Source organism: Taudactylus pleione, unplaced genomic scaffold (genome assembly GCF_031769625.1).
Source record: "Taudactylus pleione unplaced genomic scaffold, aTauple2 ptg000095l, whole genome shotgun sequence".
Lineage (NCBI taxonomy): Eukaryota > Metazoa > Chordata > Amphibia > Anura > Myobatrachidae > Taudactylus > Taudactylus pleione.
In genome coordinates, this window is record NW_028284497.1 from 23,360,734 (window position 1) to 23,377,104 (window position 16,371).

The 16,371-nt window shown below is 39.0% G+C and overlaps 1 protein-coding gene across 1 annotated transcript in view; it reads left to right on the forward strand.

Annotated features, from left to right (window-relative positions):
* CNTNAP4 (contactin associated protein family member 4) overlaps positions 1–16,371 on the forward strand; it is a 377,413-nt gene that overhangs the window by 148,510 nt on the left and 212,532 nt on the right. The window contains exon 3 of the mRNA XM_088470185.1: positions 12,514–12,707. Within this exon, the coding sequence (XP_088326311.1) occupies positions 12,514–12,707 (194 nt within the window). The remainder of the gene's footprint in view (positions 1–12,513; positions 12,708–16,371) is intronic.

The window sequence follows — 16,371 nt, forward strand, 5'->3', positions numbered from 1 at the left end:
TTACTTGGTCTGTTAAGGGAAATTCACCATTCAATACGCAATCCATGATAAATGTTGTCACGTCGGTATTGCGTGGTAGATAGGCCCTTAACACCACATGCCAATCTTTATTAGTGGGCTCATGTGAACTACCAAAATTTCTCAAAAATCTTTGACATTTGGCTAGTTCCTTTTTGGGATCGGGGAAATCATTTATGATGGAATTTAGCTCTGCTCTTGTCCAAGGACAATGCATTACTACTTCCCTCGTGGGCACTGCACCGTTCGTATCTGCATTTCCATTTGGAATGGTTATTGTCTGAATGGGATGCAGACCAGTAGTGCTGCTACCTTTGACCTGGTTACCTGGCTGGGGGTTTACTCTGCTGCTGCTGCATATGGTATGAACAACTTCCTCTACAGGTGCAGAGGGTGTTAACACTTCCCTTGCTGTTACCGATGGAGATGGCGGCACCACTCGTGATTGTGGTGATGCAGCATCTATCATTTGCACAGCATGGGAAATGGCAGACATTACAATAGGCTCATCATCCACATCATAGACATTGTCTTTATGGTTGCTTAAGAGAGGGTACAAATGGCTTGTTACATTTTTATGAGTATTTTGGGTAACTGTACTTGCACCTCCATCCACATAAGGTGGGGGAGGTGAGCGTGAACTGCTGGCAATACTCTCCACAACGCTACCTTGCTGCATGTGCGCGCCATTTTGTGGCTCGCCCGTATTGCAATTCAGCGTCGCGGATGTATTCTCTGGCAATGTGCTCGCTATGTTAGTTTGCGTCGCTTGCACATTTTTAAGCCACGCATCCCCTTCATGCTGCCAGTTTTAAACATTCATAATATTTAACCTTTTTCTCTCTGGAGCGCATCAGACTGATGTGATCCCAGACATCATCTATTACATTTTTATCAAAACTACCAATTCTGGGAAATGGTCTAACACTCTTCATCGTCATTTTAAACCATACATCACAATACCTTATCGCATAAGTACCGTACTTAGTATTCATAATATGACAAGCCGATCCGATTGGCACCTCCATTAGCAGCACATCATTGTCTAACATCTCTACTGTTTGCGCGGCTCCCATTCTGAGACAAAAATCCTACGCTTTTCAATAAAGATTTAAACGGGTGAAAGACAATCAAGATACTTTCACATACCTGTGGACAATTTAAGTCGGCGGCACCCACACACCTGGATAAGATTTGAAAAAGGCAACTTCCACACCCGGATAAGATTAGTAAGGCAACTTCCACACCTATGGAAGTTTGTATGTCGGCTACTTCCACGCACCTCTCTACAACAAAGACAACATGTACACCTGCTACTGTGTATAGAACGGTAAAGCTGCTTACCGAGCGACTAGCACTTAGCCCTTAAAGGTCATACGGTACCTCTAACTGTAGGGAACAAGTTACCCCTACCAACAAACACTCACTGTTACACACTTTTTCCTGCGCAGAAAAATACACGTTAACCCAGATATTGATAACAATTGAAAAAATGTAAACCTCAAACCTTTTTATTTAAACACGTAGCAGCACAACCGGAAGTACGTATATGCTATTGTGCGACCAGTCGCATACACAATAATGCGACTACCACACAACCATATTGACAACCTTTAGCTGCGTACACAAAAGTGCATCTTTGCTGTGCGCAAACCTGCAACTCAGGGCCGTACTCAATACTGTGGCACCCCTTTAAACGTTAGGTTCTATCAACAGAGGAAAACAAACTTTTTCCTCTCATGTCCCTGGATTCTAGTCAGCTTCCTTGATTCACACGGAAACGGATAGCGACCTTTCAGCACAAAGCGGTTGAAGGTAAACCCAGCATGTGGCCTCTCCACCCTTTGCTGAAATATCGATAGCCATATGTACCGTGTGAGCAGGTAAGTGACTTCACTACGAGCCCCCAACTAACGATACCGGATCAGAACCTCTATACACTCCTTCCTATACCTTCTAATATCCTGCCTATACCTTCTAAAGATGACACTAATTTGCGTATGCAGTCATACAGTAAATAAAGACTTAAGACCTGGAATCTGTGGTTCCAAAGGACAAGTATTATTCAAGTAAAAGTACAGTCAGTTACACGCTATTGATCCAGACACAATTTGGCACAAAGGAATTATACAGACCCAAGTAGAGTATACATATGCAGCGCTTCCGGACCAGTTGTTAGGCATCAGCAAGAAACCCCTCGTCTATCAGCATTCAGCACAAAGACTAAAAACCCTGTGTTTTAGCACACATATTTATACCCGCCAGGAATAGACAACACAATAGGGAGCTTTGTTGCTGATGCTATTGGTTCCCAAGGGGATACATCTGTTACAGAGCATTTAACAGGCTGACTCAAATAGACACAACCCAGTCTCCAACAACTGAGGGTCCCTAGATTCCCGCCACATGCAACATCCTAACAGTTATTCATATCATATGCATTTTGTTGCTTGAAGTCTCTGCGGTCCATAAGTTGAGAATGCATGATGCGATCTTCCCACCGATAATACCGGAATACTGTGGAAAGAGTACGCATCAGTACAAAACCAAACACAGCTTACTTATCATGTATAAAACCTTTGTTACCAAACAATCTTTATTTCATAACATTTATACTAAATGAACAAACTTAAATCTTATACCTTAAAGCTTATGAAACCTTGTATGTGAATATGTAATGTGTGAGTATGTGGGGTTTGATATAAAGACGCTAGTTAACTGGGGGCAGATGCGTGCGCATTTAGCTACTAAACAGTGTTTTCATATAAGATCTTATGCATTCGCTAATATGCGACTAGTTAGCAGCGCAATTGTGCGTATTACTGTGTATATGAGAAATGATGAAAGATGCAATCGCATGGTGCTAATAGTAATCTCTCCATATGTACTTAATTGTGAGTTTATCTAAAATCGCACTGGGGCGGCCATTCGCAAAATGGCATCTTGCGATTTCATTTCCAAGATGGCGTCTTGCAGCCAGTCGCAAGATGGTGTCGTCGTGCTTCAATTTTAAACTATTCTTGTCTCAGCCAATTATCCAGCTTCGACATGGTGCTTACCTTAATTAGGTGAACCCATGCCTTGTGAGTTACTGCTGTGTAAAGGATGCTGCCCATGTTGTGCGCCACTGCGCCATTTCCTAATGACATGCACTCATCTGGCACCCCCTGGTTGTTTGGAAGGTGTCCCAGATAGAACTGCTATGACAGCGGAATTCTGCAAAGTGATCCTTTTCTCACTGTCCTCGTCATCTTGACCACATAATAATAGCGGCAAAGGGTAGATTATAATATACACTATCAATGAAGAAGTGCAAGTAAGTTTGTGATATGCCCTTCCTTTGTGGGGATGTTTAAAACGTGGCACCAGCTACCATGTTACGAGCTACCATGTAATGTAGTACAGCTATGAGTAAATCTGTTGATGTGGTCTGCTTTTTAAAGCCAGTGATATATGTGTGGACCATTGTGTCCCAGATGTTCCTGCCCCTGGTGAAACAGGACTTGGGTTGCGTGTTGTTGAAACACTGTGTCTGTGGTCAAAGTCGACCATAAGGCTCTTGTATCCAGAATTGCTGGATCCTTGCAGGCTCATTGTGCTGTTGATTTTGCTGGATTATTGTATCTCCTGAAGATGGGATGGATTGGACAGAAATGCTGAGTGACACGCTTGCTGTATCATCATGTGAGATTAAACCAATTTGATATTTTTATATGCTAAATCTTGTGAGTGCCCTTCTCTTTTTCTATATTTTTGGGACCTCTTTTGCAAACCCTAGGTGACACCCCAGAGGTTTACAATGGATTATGATGTGAGTGTGACCATCATATGAAATGTATATTTTAATATCATTGTTTCTCTGTGACAGGATATGACATGCCCACTTTCTCTGGCAATAACTACATTTACAGTTTACATACAATGTTATAATAAGATAAATGTAATCAGTAGAATGGTCCAAATTATTGCCAACTGTAAAACAAGAGAGAAGCAACAAAATTAGCTAGCAGATTTTACCATGCTGTTACATTGCTGAATTTACTGCTCACAGATTTTAATGCTAAATAATAATGAAAAAAACATATATTGCTTGTCAGTAAAACTATTAGAGCTCAGTATATCACCCACTAAGCTTAATAACACCTTACGTTCAAACTGTCTCCTGACAATATCCACAAGGATTGTGCGTTACTGTCTTAAAATAAATCTGGCCAAGAAACAAACTTCTCATTTTTCCACAAAACTGGCCTACTGCCAGGTTTTACTGTAACAGTTGATTGCATTGGCATAAATTCAGCACACACCGTGCCCTAAATATGATTCTTTTTCTTTCCTTCTATTTCCATATTAACACTGTGTTTTTGTATTTTATATATAGTTATATATACATAGAGATGGTCCAGCACACTGCTCACAATAAACAACAATGCTCCGGTGCCCTCCGTGGTCATTCAAACAACGGAAGAAAGGAGAAAATCACTCTGAGTCTTTAGTGAAGCTTATATATTTGTTCCAAGCATACCAATGTTTCAGGGCCTGCAACCCCTTTTATCAATGTAACAAACAAAAAAAATATTGGTGCTTACCTTAATTAGGTGAACCCATGCCTTGTGAGTAACTGCAATGTAAAGGATGCTGCCCATGGAGTGCACCAGTATGCCGTTTCCTAATGACATGCACTCATCTGGCACCCCCTGGTTGTTTGGAAGGTTTTCCAGATAGAACTGCTATGATTGCGGAATGGTGCAAAGCGATCCTTTCTCGCACTGTCCTCGTCATTTTGACGACATAATAATAGTGTGCACAGGGCAGATTATAATATACACTATCAATGAAGAAGTGCAAGTAAGTAGGTGATATGCCCTTCCTTTGTAGGGATGTTTAAAACGTGGTACCAGCTACCATGTTACAAGCTACCATGTTATGTGCTGCAGCTAAGAGTAAATCTGTTGATGTGGTCTGCTTTTTAAAGCCAGTAATATCTGTGTGGACCATGGTGTCCCCAATGTTCCTGCCCCTGGTGAAACAGGACATAGGTTGCGTGTTTTTGAAACACTGAGTCTGTGGTCACAGTCGACCATAAGGCTCTTGTGGCTCAGGGCTAGAGGATTAGACTGAATTGACTCTTCCAGGGAATGATCTGCTTGTTGTCCTTAGACTTAGATTATAAAAGGATTGTTCCCAGTATACTGTAACTAGTACATCTTGTTTCTGTTGGTTGAGAATGTTCAGTCTGTAGCTTCTGTAAGCAGATTGTTCTCTGGAAAACCTTCCAAAAACCAGTGGTGAGACATTTTGCTGAATGGGGACATAGTATAGCCACTATCAAGCATATGGCAATTGATGATATACCTCCCTCAATAAGAGAAGAAGACAGGGCAGGCCATTTATTGAGGCTTGAACTGAACTGGATTTTCAACCTAAATACCCTTTAGCCCACATGGGCTCAACATCAAGTTATTTTGGAATGTGTTTTACTAATTCCTGCCTGCAATGCATCAGGACTAGACTGTACTGACAACATCCCTGTAACAACAGCGTTTTTGATATCTACATGGCGATTTAATAAGAACAATGCAATATTTTCTTTGTTTGTTACATTGATAAAAGGGCTTGCAGGCCCTGAAACATTGGTATGCTTGGAACTAATATTTAAGCTTCACTAAATATATATATATATATATATATATACCGATCAGACATAACATCATAACATTAAAACCACCTGCTTAATATTGTGTAGGTCCCCCTCTTGTCTTCTAAACAGTTCAGAACTGTCAATGCATGGACTCAATTAAGACCTCTGAAGGTTTCCTGTGGTATCTATTACCAAGATGTTAGCAGCAGATGCTTTAGGTCCTTTAAGTTGCAATGTGGGGCCTACATGGCTCGGACTAGTTTTTCCAGCACATCCCACAGATGCTCAATCAGAATGAGATCTGGAGAAATTTTAGGCCAAGGCAAAATCTTGAAATCTTTGTTATGTTCCTCAAACCATTCCTGAACAATATTTACAGTGTAGCAGGACACATTATTCTGCTGAAAGTGGCCATTGCCATGAAGGTTTGTACTTGGACTGCAACAATGTTTAGGTAGGTAATACTAAATGTTTTAAAGTAACATGCTCATGAATTACAGGACCCTAGGTTTCCCAACAGAACATTGCCTAGAGCATCACACTGTCTATGTTGGCTTTTCTTGGATCTTGGACCACTTTTGGTAGGTACTAACCAATGCATACCAGGAACACACCACTAGACCTGCCATTTTGGAGATGCTCTGAATCAGTCATCTAGCCATCACAATTTGGCTCCTTATCAAGGTTGCTTGGATCCTTACACTGCTAATTTTTCCTGCTTCAAGCACATCAACTTCCAGAACTGTCTGCTCACTTGCTGCCTAATATATTATGTCACCCCTTGACAGGTCGCATTGTAGTAAGATAATAATTTTTATTCATTTCACCTTGTTAGTTGTTTTAATGTTATGGATGATCGGTGTGTAGATGCCTTTTTCTGTAACTCACTCTCTTTTCTCTTCTCTCTCTTCAGCATGCCCCCTTTTTTCCCTCCTCATTTCTCCATTTTTTATTCCAGCTCAATTTTCCCCTTCAACTGTACACTGTATTTCTCATTCTCCTTCTGACACCCTTCTTCCTCTTTTTCTCCACTTTTTCTATTCCATTCTTTCTTTCTGTCCTGCTACTCTGTCTTTCTCTTGCCTCCTCTCTGTCTTTAACTCTCCTTTGTCTTGTTCTTTTTTCTACCTCTTCCACGTCACTGCATTTGGACTCATGAATGTACAGTAGATGGCAAACCTAACACATGTGTGCATGCCTGGATTGTGTTTTTATTTTTTTCAAATGCTTGTGCCATTATTTTATAATTGTTTAGGGGGAGGTGGCAGATACATGGTTGTGGGAAGCACATAGTGTATGGAGCTTTTAACCACTTGACATGCAATTTTTTATACTAAAAATTGCTCAGAAATTGAAATTTTTTTTAATTAAGGATTGAAATATATTTGTAAACATATATTGAATTTTTTTATTTATTAAAAACATATGTAAGGGGTGTTTTGCACCCCTCTGTGTCCATAGGCTCCATTTATAAAATCACCTCCTACCCCCATCAGAAATAGCCCCCCCCGTAGAAAAAGACCCCAGCACTATCACCCCCCAGCACATGATTGATAATAGATTTCCATGGCAGAGCCCCTCCCCTGTTCCCTCATGGCATAGCCCTGTCCCCTCACCTTATTGCAGAGCCCAGTGGAACTCGGGGCAGGGGGACTGGTCGTTAGTTTCCCCTACTTCAACTAATCTCTGAAGGGGGAACTATGCAGCAGAAAACAAGGTTAGGGATTAATGATCAGAAAGACTAGGGCCATAGCAAAAGGTGAGAAATTATGCTCAGTGGTATGCAAAATTAACATTAAATAAACAATACATTGAGTCAGAAGGACAGGAGCATGTACAGTAGCATAGGCTATTTGTGGTAATAATTCAAACATCCTATGGATTTTGGTTGTTCTGTTTCTAGCTCATTGCTTGGTTAGCAACTCAAGGCAAATTAATAGGTAAATAATATGCGACTATAACTTCAAGATCACGCTTTTCATATATCTTCATTTTGTTTTTTACACTAGTAGAATGTTGATGAGTCCTCTACGCTTTCTCTTATTCGTGCAAGATCCTACAAGTATTAAGTATCACAGAATACAGAAAGAAAACTAAATAGTATATAAAAGAGAAAAATAGCTAATAACAAATTATCATCATTTTAAGTCCATTTAGAAAGAAAACATGTAATATAAATGTGTTTCATTATAACCTACTTGGAGAAGTTAAAAAAATTAACAGGTGCATTACTATGTACTGTATAATAAAGTGTAGGTAAATTAAATGCACTTACAGATTCTCATAAGTATAGGAACATTACAGTGAGAAAGCTATTTCCCAGAATGTTACTGTTAATCCTAATGGAGCTTTGCTAAAATATTAAAGAAGTGGCTTGCAGTGTAATATAGTTTATTAAATGTTGTGTTCATAGAAAGTACAGCATGTACTGTACTAAGTTAATAGCCTACAGTAGTTAGTTTAAAGTGCTTGTTAACACATATGATAGAACAGCATCTCAAGATGTAAGCACCCCCAGGAATTTTATATGGTGATGGAAAATGACTTATGAGCTAGATGTTGATGTCACCATTGTAAGTAGTTGTTAAGATCCACAGGTGCTGCACCATTAGTGATAGGAGTGAATGGAGGATAAAAGCCGGTGAGTAGGAGCAGGCATTTTTGAATGTTAATTTAGCATTTGTCCTTATCTGAACTTTACATGTAATGGTAACTATGCACCCTATACAAATCCATATTTCCTGTAGAATGTGAGTTTAATGAATGTGGCTGAGCAATGCAATGCAGCAAAAAGAGATTACCCAATTGTAGTGCCATTGCTCCAGTTTATCTACCACAAGTTTGTATTTATTCTTGTGAAAATTGAATCTTCATAGACATAGGCATAGTTAGCAAAGTGTTTATATTGTGCAACAAAATGACTAATTTGCTGGACCCATCATGTACAAGGGTCACAGAGCTTTGTAAAGACAAAAATGTCACATTTCTACAAGAAGCCCACCAATTCAGAAATGCCTATTCAGCAGACAACAGTCATAAATGGCCTCCTGTATGTCAATGATTTTATGTTGTCATTGCTTTTTTTGAATTAAATTGAACAGTGCTAGAAATCCATTTTCAGATGTGATGTGCTTATATTCCTTAGAATAGTTACTGCACCATTGGTTAATTAACCTACAATGTATTGATTCACAATCATTGCTCCCCTTATAGGGCACCTGTAGTCTGGCGTACAACTCTATTGACCAAGTATATATTCCTTCTTTACATCTATAAGTTTTTGATAATGAGACACAAAAGTATAAGTCTTCACAAAAGAAGGTGTACATACAGACATACTTTATTGACCTTCAACACTTCAGATACAGTACACTTGTAAAATGCCCCTTTATTCTCTTGAATGCTACTCCAGGAAATGGCTCAAAAACACTATAAGGGGTATATTTACTAAAGGTCATTTTAATTGTTTTAAAATTGATAAAAAGCTATTAACATCCATCTACATCAATGTTGTGTTTCTGGGGCAAAATCACACATTTACTAACAGACAATATTTTATTTGTTTCATATTTAAGTATTAGAATATCTGTGATTTAACCCCAGAAATACAACAACAATGTTGATAATTTTTTATCGATTTTAAATTGATTAATATCGACCTTTAGTAAATATACTCCTAATCTTTTCTTTTAGAGCATGCTAGGCATAAACCTAAATAACACTGTCTTATTTTCTTCATTCCTGGTTATGATGTAAGAAGAAAAAAATTACTTGATTTTATTTTCATTATTATTTTGCAGTAGAAATGAGTTACTATATAATAATGCACATTCTTCACTATGATCCATGTAAAATCAGGCTTGTTTAATGGAGACAAAAAATGACATTGAAAAATTCTTGTAAAATATTTTAAAACAAAAATCTACAATCATCTTAATTAATAAGTGAATTGACATAATTGACTAATTATATTTTATTGTCTTTTAAGCAAGTAGCAAAATATATCCATAGTAAACAATACCCATGAACTTCCTTGATGCCCCTAAATGCAAATGTCCGTGCCAGATTTTCCTGATTTCTTTCTGGAAATGTCTCTATTCTGGACTGAAGATTCATGAATCTCACAAAAATCATTTGCTTTGATTTGCTCAAATTTTGATTCAAAACTTGCAATTAACTTGTATTTTTCAATTTCTAATTGCAGATTGTAAAATCACACCAATTTGCTCTGATTTGCCATATGACAATGCTGACTCTTCCTGTCCACAAATGGGTTTTTATGCCACTGAGTGGCTTGTAAAAAAAATACTTGTTGAGATCACTTAATATGTATTGCCTGGTTATTTGCCAAGTACAGAATTCAGCTTTACTTTAGTATGTGGCCTGTGGAAAAATATACATGTTGATTTCCTTATGTATTTATTGTAAGGTATTTTTACAGTCATATACACCCATTAAAACCACCTGCCTAAAATTGTGTATGTTCCCCTTGTGCTGCCAAGACAGCTCGGACCCACTGAGGCATGAGCTCCACAAGACCTCTGAAGGAGTCCTGTGGTATATAGCACCAAGACGTTAGCAGCAGATCCTTTATATCATGTAAGTTGTGAGGTGAGGCCTCCATGGCTTGGACTTGTTTTTCCACACATTATTCTGGTGGTACGTGTCAAAGTAACATCCACATGAATTCAGGAACCAAAGTTTTCCCATCAGCACATTGCCCAGAGCATAACACTGCCTGCCAGTTTACCTTCTTCCCATATTGCATCCTAGTGCCATCTCTTCCCTAGGGAAATGATGCACATGCACCTGGCTGTCCACATGATGTAAAATAAAATGTGATTCATCAGATGTGACCACCTTCATCATTTGCTCCATGGTCTAGTTCTGATGTTCACATGTCCATTGTCATTGTGAGCATAAATGAACCTTGGGCTCCCATGACCCTGTCGCTGATCCACCAGTTGTCCTACCTTGGTTCACTTTTGGTAGGTACTAACCACTGCATTCCAGGAATTCCCCACCCCCCCAAGACCTGTCATTTTGGAGATGCTCTGACCCAGTCGACTGGCTATCACAATTTGGTCTCTGTCAAAGTCGTGCACATTTATATGCTGAGGTACAAAGCAAGGCACATAAACAGAGAACTGGAAACAGTGTAGATGATATGATGAGTGATACTGAAATTCAGATGCTGGACTGAAAACCAGTGAAGATATAGAGTTTCACTTGACAATTAAGTTAAATTGGTGTAATTGCGGCACATAAACTTGACAACAAAGTTTATATCAGTATGTAGAGAGGTGAGTAATAATGGCACTACAGATACTTGACAGTGGACAGAAGTCAATGTGGTGTAGTAATACTGCAGAGTATCCATGAGATTAGGCTGTAGAATAACCAATAAGCCAAGTCTAGGTTCATACACAAAAGGATATGTATAAATATTTTGCAACAGACAGTTGCCCATAGCAGCCAATCAGCTTCTAGCTATCATTTAACTAGCAGAGTCTATAAAAATAAGAGAAGCTGGTTGGTAGCTGTGGGCAACTTCTCCACTTCTTATCCCTTTTAACGTTTGAAAAATCTCTGCCGCAGAATAATATAACAGATAAACAGGCAAAGCAAGTTACTGACACAAGAACTGACCATAGAAGGGGATTATAGCTATTGATGTGGAATATATCATGTGGTTTCTGTAGGTTGCCTGCAATGGACGTGTGAAACAGCAGTCTATCTCTGGCAGAAAGTAATACATGCCAATCAATTATATATATTATCTAGCTTCAGCAGAACATTTTATTATGGGTTATTATTTCGCCAAAGTCCATTTAGAAAGAACTGCAAGTAATGTATTTAAAGGTGGATAAAAACCACTGCCTCTCAATATATTCTGGATTGACATTGTAATGGGCAGACACCACAATAACTATTTTCATTACTATTACTATTTTATTTCATTTGGTTTCAAAAAGTAAGGGGCAACTTTTACAAATACAGCTTCATATAGATATTCCTGATTTTCTACTTTAAAAAAGGGGAATTTATAGATGGTTCCTTCTTCTGTATTTGCTGTATATAGGTACAGGCTGCTCTTTTTAGTGTGATCTTTGGGACTTGCTCAGTCTACAGGGTGGATACAAACAATAGGTGGGCAATGTTTTGGAGTATCCTTATTTCTTTGTCATGCTATGAGAAAAAACAATTGACAGATGTAGCTACTGTATGAGTTGTTGTTTCTCTTTAAGAGGTATATTTAATAAAGTGCAACCAATCCAATTTTACTTAACATTTATCAAGCACTTTCTATAAGATAATAGCTATAATCTGATTGGTTGCTATGGACAACATCTCCACTTCTAAAAACCCGCACTTTAGTAAATATGCCCCTAAGAGTCAAAGTTGAACCAAGGTAATTTTACATTTTATTGATGATATAACTTACATTTTTCAAACTGTTCTGTGAAGTTTTTACCTTACTCCTCATTTGGCTGTGAAATTTAATGCAATTTGCTGACAGTTTGGTCTTAGGTTTCCAGTCTAAGCCCAAACATGCCATACAGTACAATACAATATAATATAATTGATTATCAGTGTCCAAGCACTATTCGATGAATGAAATGTGAAGTTTCACCTACAGTAAGAAATGTTATTCTGCAGAATGGAAAAACACAAATGAAACTCATCAGTCTGTATTGCTGCAACTCAGCACCTCTGAACTTGGTTCACAATGTCACTCATGTCTTAATATGATGCTTGTTTCTTGAATTGTCAAAATATTTAAGGCAATGTTAGCCAGTTGTAGAAATATTGTCATGTATTTTGCATGAATGATATTTATTATTCTCTTTTTTCAGGGGCTGGAGGGTGGTCTCCTCGTGTTTCCAATAAGTACCAGTGGCTTCAGATTGATCTAGGAGAAAGGACTGAGATCACTGCAATTGCAATGCAAGGCAAATATGGAAGTTCAGATTGGGTAACAAGCTATCTCCTAACTTTCAGTGACACTGGAAGAAACTGGAAGAAATATCATCAAGAGGAAGGCATTTCGGTATGTTTTGTTCATATTAACAATATACAAATAACTTCACTCATATTTCAAAAGTTCATAGTACTATATTTTTAATGCTGCTCAGAATAGCGGAGTAAACTAATACATTTCACAACCAATTATTTTTAGTGATATACAGTATATGTGAAACGATGCATACTTATATTTTAATGTGCTTTCCTTGGATGGTGGAATAAAATAAAAGTAAATGGAAATGTTTGCTTCACTCAGCTAAAGATAATAAAATATAAACTAGGACAGGATTTATAGATTTACATTAATGTGAAGCTGATTCATTATTTAAGAAAATGCTTTGAATACAACACACACACACTCACACTAACACACACTCACACTCACACCAGACTTGGAGAGTCTCCCTGAATGTCAGAGAGACTTAGTGGATGTGTGAAGAACTGCAGGAACCTGGTGGAAGAAAGAGAGATGGAGGGGTCATTTAAGATATCATGTCTATGGTAAAATATCTTGCTTTGGGGTTCGTGGGCTAAAGAGCAGACTGATCGGCCATCTTTGCATGGTATTTTGTGACCATTGCAGTTTTTTTTTACTGTGACAAATGCACATGTAAAAATTAATATCTCTTTCAAAGCACAGTTTCCAATCGCATCTGCACCTTGAAAAAAAAAAATAAAATAAAAAAAAAATATATATATATATATATATATCTTATATGTCCAGAACTATGTAACTGCTTTCGGCTCAGCATTTTTAAGGGTAAGTTAGTATGACACTCACGCACAAAGCCCTGTCCTCAACCAGCAAGGAATGCCCCAATATACAATCCTGTGGATGCTGACATCTTAACCCACAGATCCATGTGCTTGCTTATGAAAGAAGCTTACTTTACAAAAGCAGCTAAGCCACAATATAGGGTATGTGAAGTGACTGCACTGACCAATAACTTCCTATTTGTCCATGCAGTCAGAATCCACCCACAACATTGGTTTTTGCCAAAGCTGCTCATGCAACCTAGATGAAAATTCGTGCTCCCACACATCGCGATACTACATGTGCAGCAAGGGCAGTCCAAAGAAACTGAACTTTTGTAACTGTTCCTTTAGATTGTTTTGTTTTATACACCAGTTATAGATTTAACACTAATGGGGAAACAACTGAATACACTAGATAGTTCACTGTAAACTCTCAACTCGCCGTTAGAAAAATTGGAAATTATTATTATTTAAAAATGCAAATAAATGCAGATAAGGGTATTTCTTCTTCAAAAATATTTTGTGAAGCATTGTCAATAGACATATTTCTTACTTATGTACATATTTATTTGAGTGTGGGTCATACAATATTCCAATATTTACAGTATATGGGAGTATGACAGCACAGACCTTTAGAAAGAAAGTAATACACACTGAGATTGCAGGTTCTTATTGGTTAATCTGTCTAACACTAATTGAAATCGTTCAGTATTTTTTTGACTACTATTTTGAAATTCTGCACACTTTTTTCTTACTAATTGTCTTACTCTAATGGAGAGATAAGCAATTGCTGTGATCTGCGTTTTAAGTATTATGAGTAATATTAAATACAGTATGTTATGCTATGTATGACATTAATTATGACAGTTTTGACTATATCTCATATGGGAAAATGTGTAACTTTCTGCTCCACCCTGCTTTAAATGATAATTTTGAGTCTTGGACTTGCAAAGAAACATAATTCCTTCAATGCAGAAATAGAAAGCTTTAAACATATTATTAAGTGAACAGCAACTAAGATAATTACTATCCCCCCCTAGAAAAGACATTAACCGGCAGAGTGTTTGATCTTCTCCCTCAGTCCATGATCACAATCAGTAGAGACTCCAGAGGTGGGGCTGCAGCACAGTCCAAAATTCAAACAGGGTAGTCACACCAACTGTCAGTGAGTCCCAGCTGGCGATGTTTGCCAGCATTTGGGGTGGCAGTTGATGTGGCTCCCCTGTTTGAATTTTGGACTGCACTGCAGCCCCACCTCTGAAGCTTAAATACTAAAACCCAAAGTCTTATACTAAAATAAAAAAAAATAGGTCACTACTTTAACGGAGTATTGACATGGTGGCAAAAACAATCGGGGACAAGCAATAAGCTCCTGCCCAACAGAACAAATAAACAATTGGGAGTGGCCATTTGCCCCCATCGCTCAGACATCAAGGAGAACCCATCTACCTTCCTCTGGCTCAGTAGTTCACCACCCCAAGGTGATTTATACAACCCGACCACCCATTGCACACTTATGGCCACTGGAATTTCTGTCTGCTGTGCCCCATCAAAAGGGTAGCAAACAATACAACAAAAATAAATAAAAAAAAAAAAAACAGTGGAGATGGTAGTTGTTTAAGTGGGTACAAAATTCATTGAAATCAAGTGGCTAAAGCTATGAAAACCAGGTTATATAAACCTTCTTACACCCTTAATCCCACCTCACTTGCTTCCCATTGGTCCTTGCAATAAACCAAACTACACCATCTAAGTATCTCTCACCAGCTCTAAACTGACATTGGCGCAGCAGAAGAAAACAAACCTAGGCATTAAATAGCTTCAAACTTATACAGGCCTCAGTTATCTTTACTATTAGCCTATCAGGATCTGTCTCTTCAGAGATGCTCACTGTTGCAGTTTACTGTGGGCCTGATTCAGACCTGCTCGCAACGGTATACGCTCGCAAGCGGGTCGATGTCGGGGCAGTGTGCACACACCGTGTGCACACTGCACGTGCGCAAGCCCCGGAGCGAGTGAAAAATTCACTCGCTCTGGAGCTTGCTACAAACGGGGTGACTGTTGGTGTTGATCGACAGCTCGCCCCGTTTTGTAGGTGGCCCTGAAGGAATGCCTGCCGTTTGTGGGTGGCCCTACTGACATCACCAGTGATGTCAGTAGTGAGCTTCCGGCTCTATTAGAGCCGTAAGCTTACTGGGGCTTGTGGCAGATGAGACCCTACCACAAGGGTCTCGTCGCAAGCCCAATAGTCGCGATGGTCGCGACCATCACCTGGCCAATCGCAAAAGCTGTGGGTGAATTTCTCACTCACTCAGGGGCTCGCTACAAACGGTGTGGCTGTCGATGTTGATCGACAGCTCTCCCCATTTTGTAGGTGGGGAGGGGGGGTGGCTGGACAAACGGAGGCGTTCTTGAAGGAACGCCTGCCGTTTGTGGGTGGCCCTACTGACATCACCAGTGATGAAAGTAGTGAGCTTCCTGCTCTATTAGAGCCAGAAGCTCTCTGGGGCTTGCGGCAGACGAGACCCTACCACAAGGGTCTCATCGCAAAGCTCGATGGTCGCGATGGTCCCTCGCAAAAGTTGTGGGTGGTCACCCAAAGCTTAGCGAGTGGCCAAGAGGCTGTTTTTTTTTAAAAAAGCGGCCGCCCTGATTCAGAGCAAGCGCTCGCTTTTTGCGAGCGGCTATGAATCAGGCCCTGTATGTCAAATACCATACAGCACTGTAAATACAGATGTCATGTGCAGAAGATAAAAATGTTTTCAAATCCAAGTTCGACAATTCGGTGTGCATACAGCAGCAGATTCAAATCCAGACAGATGTTTTAAATGTTTTTCTTTTAAAAAGGTAATTGTTAACTGAATACATTTAAATACAAACAGATTTAACTTAAATTTTTTGATAATAATTATGGCCCTCATTCAGACCCACTC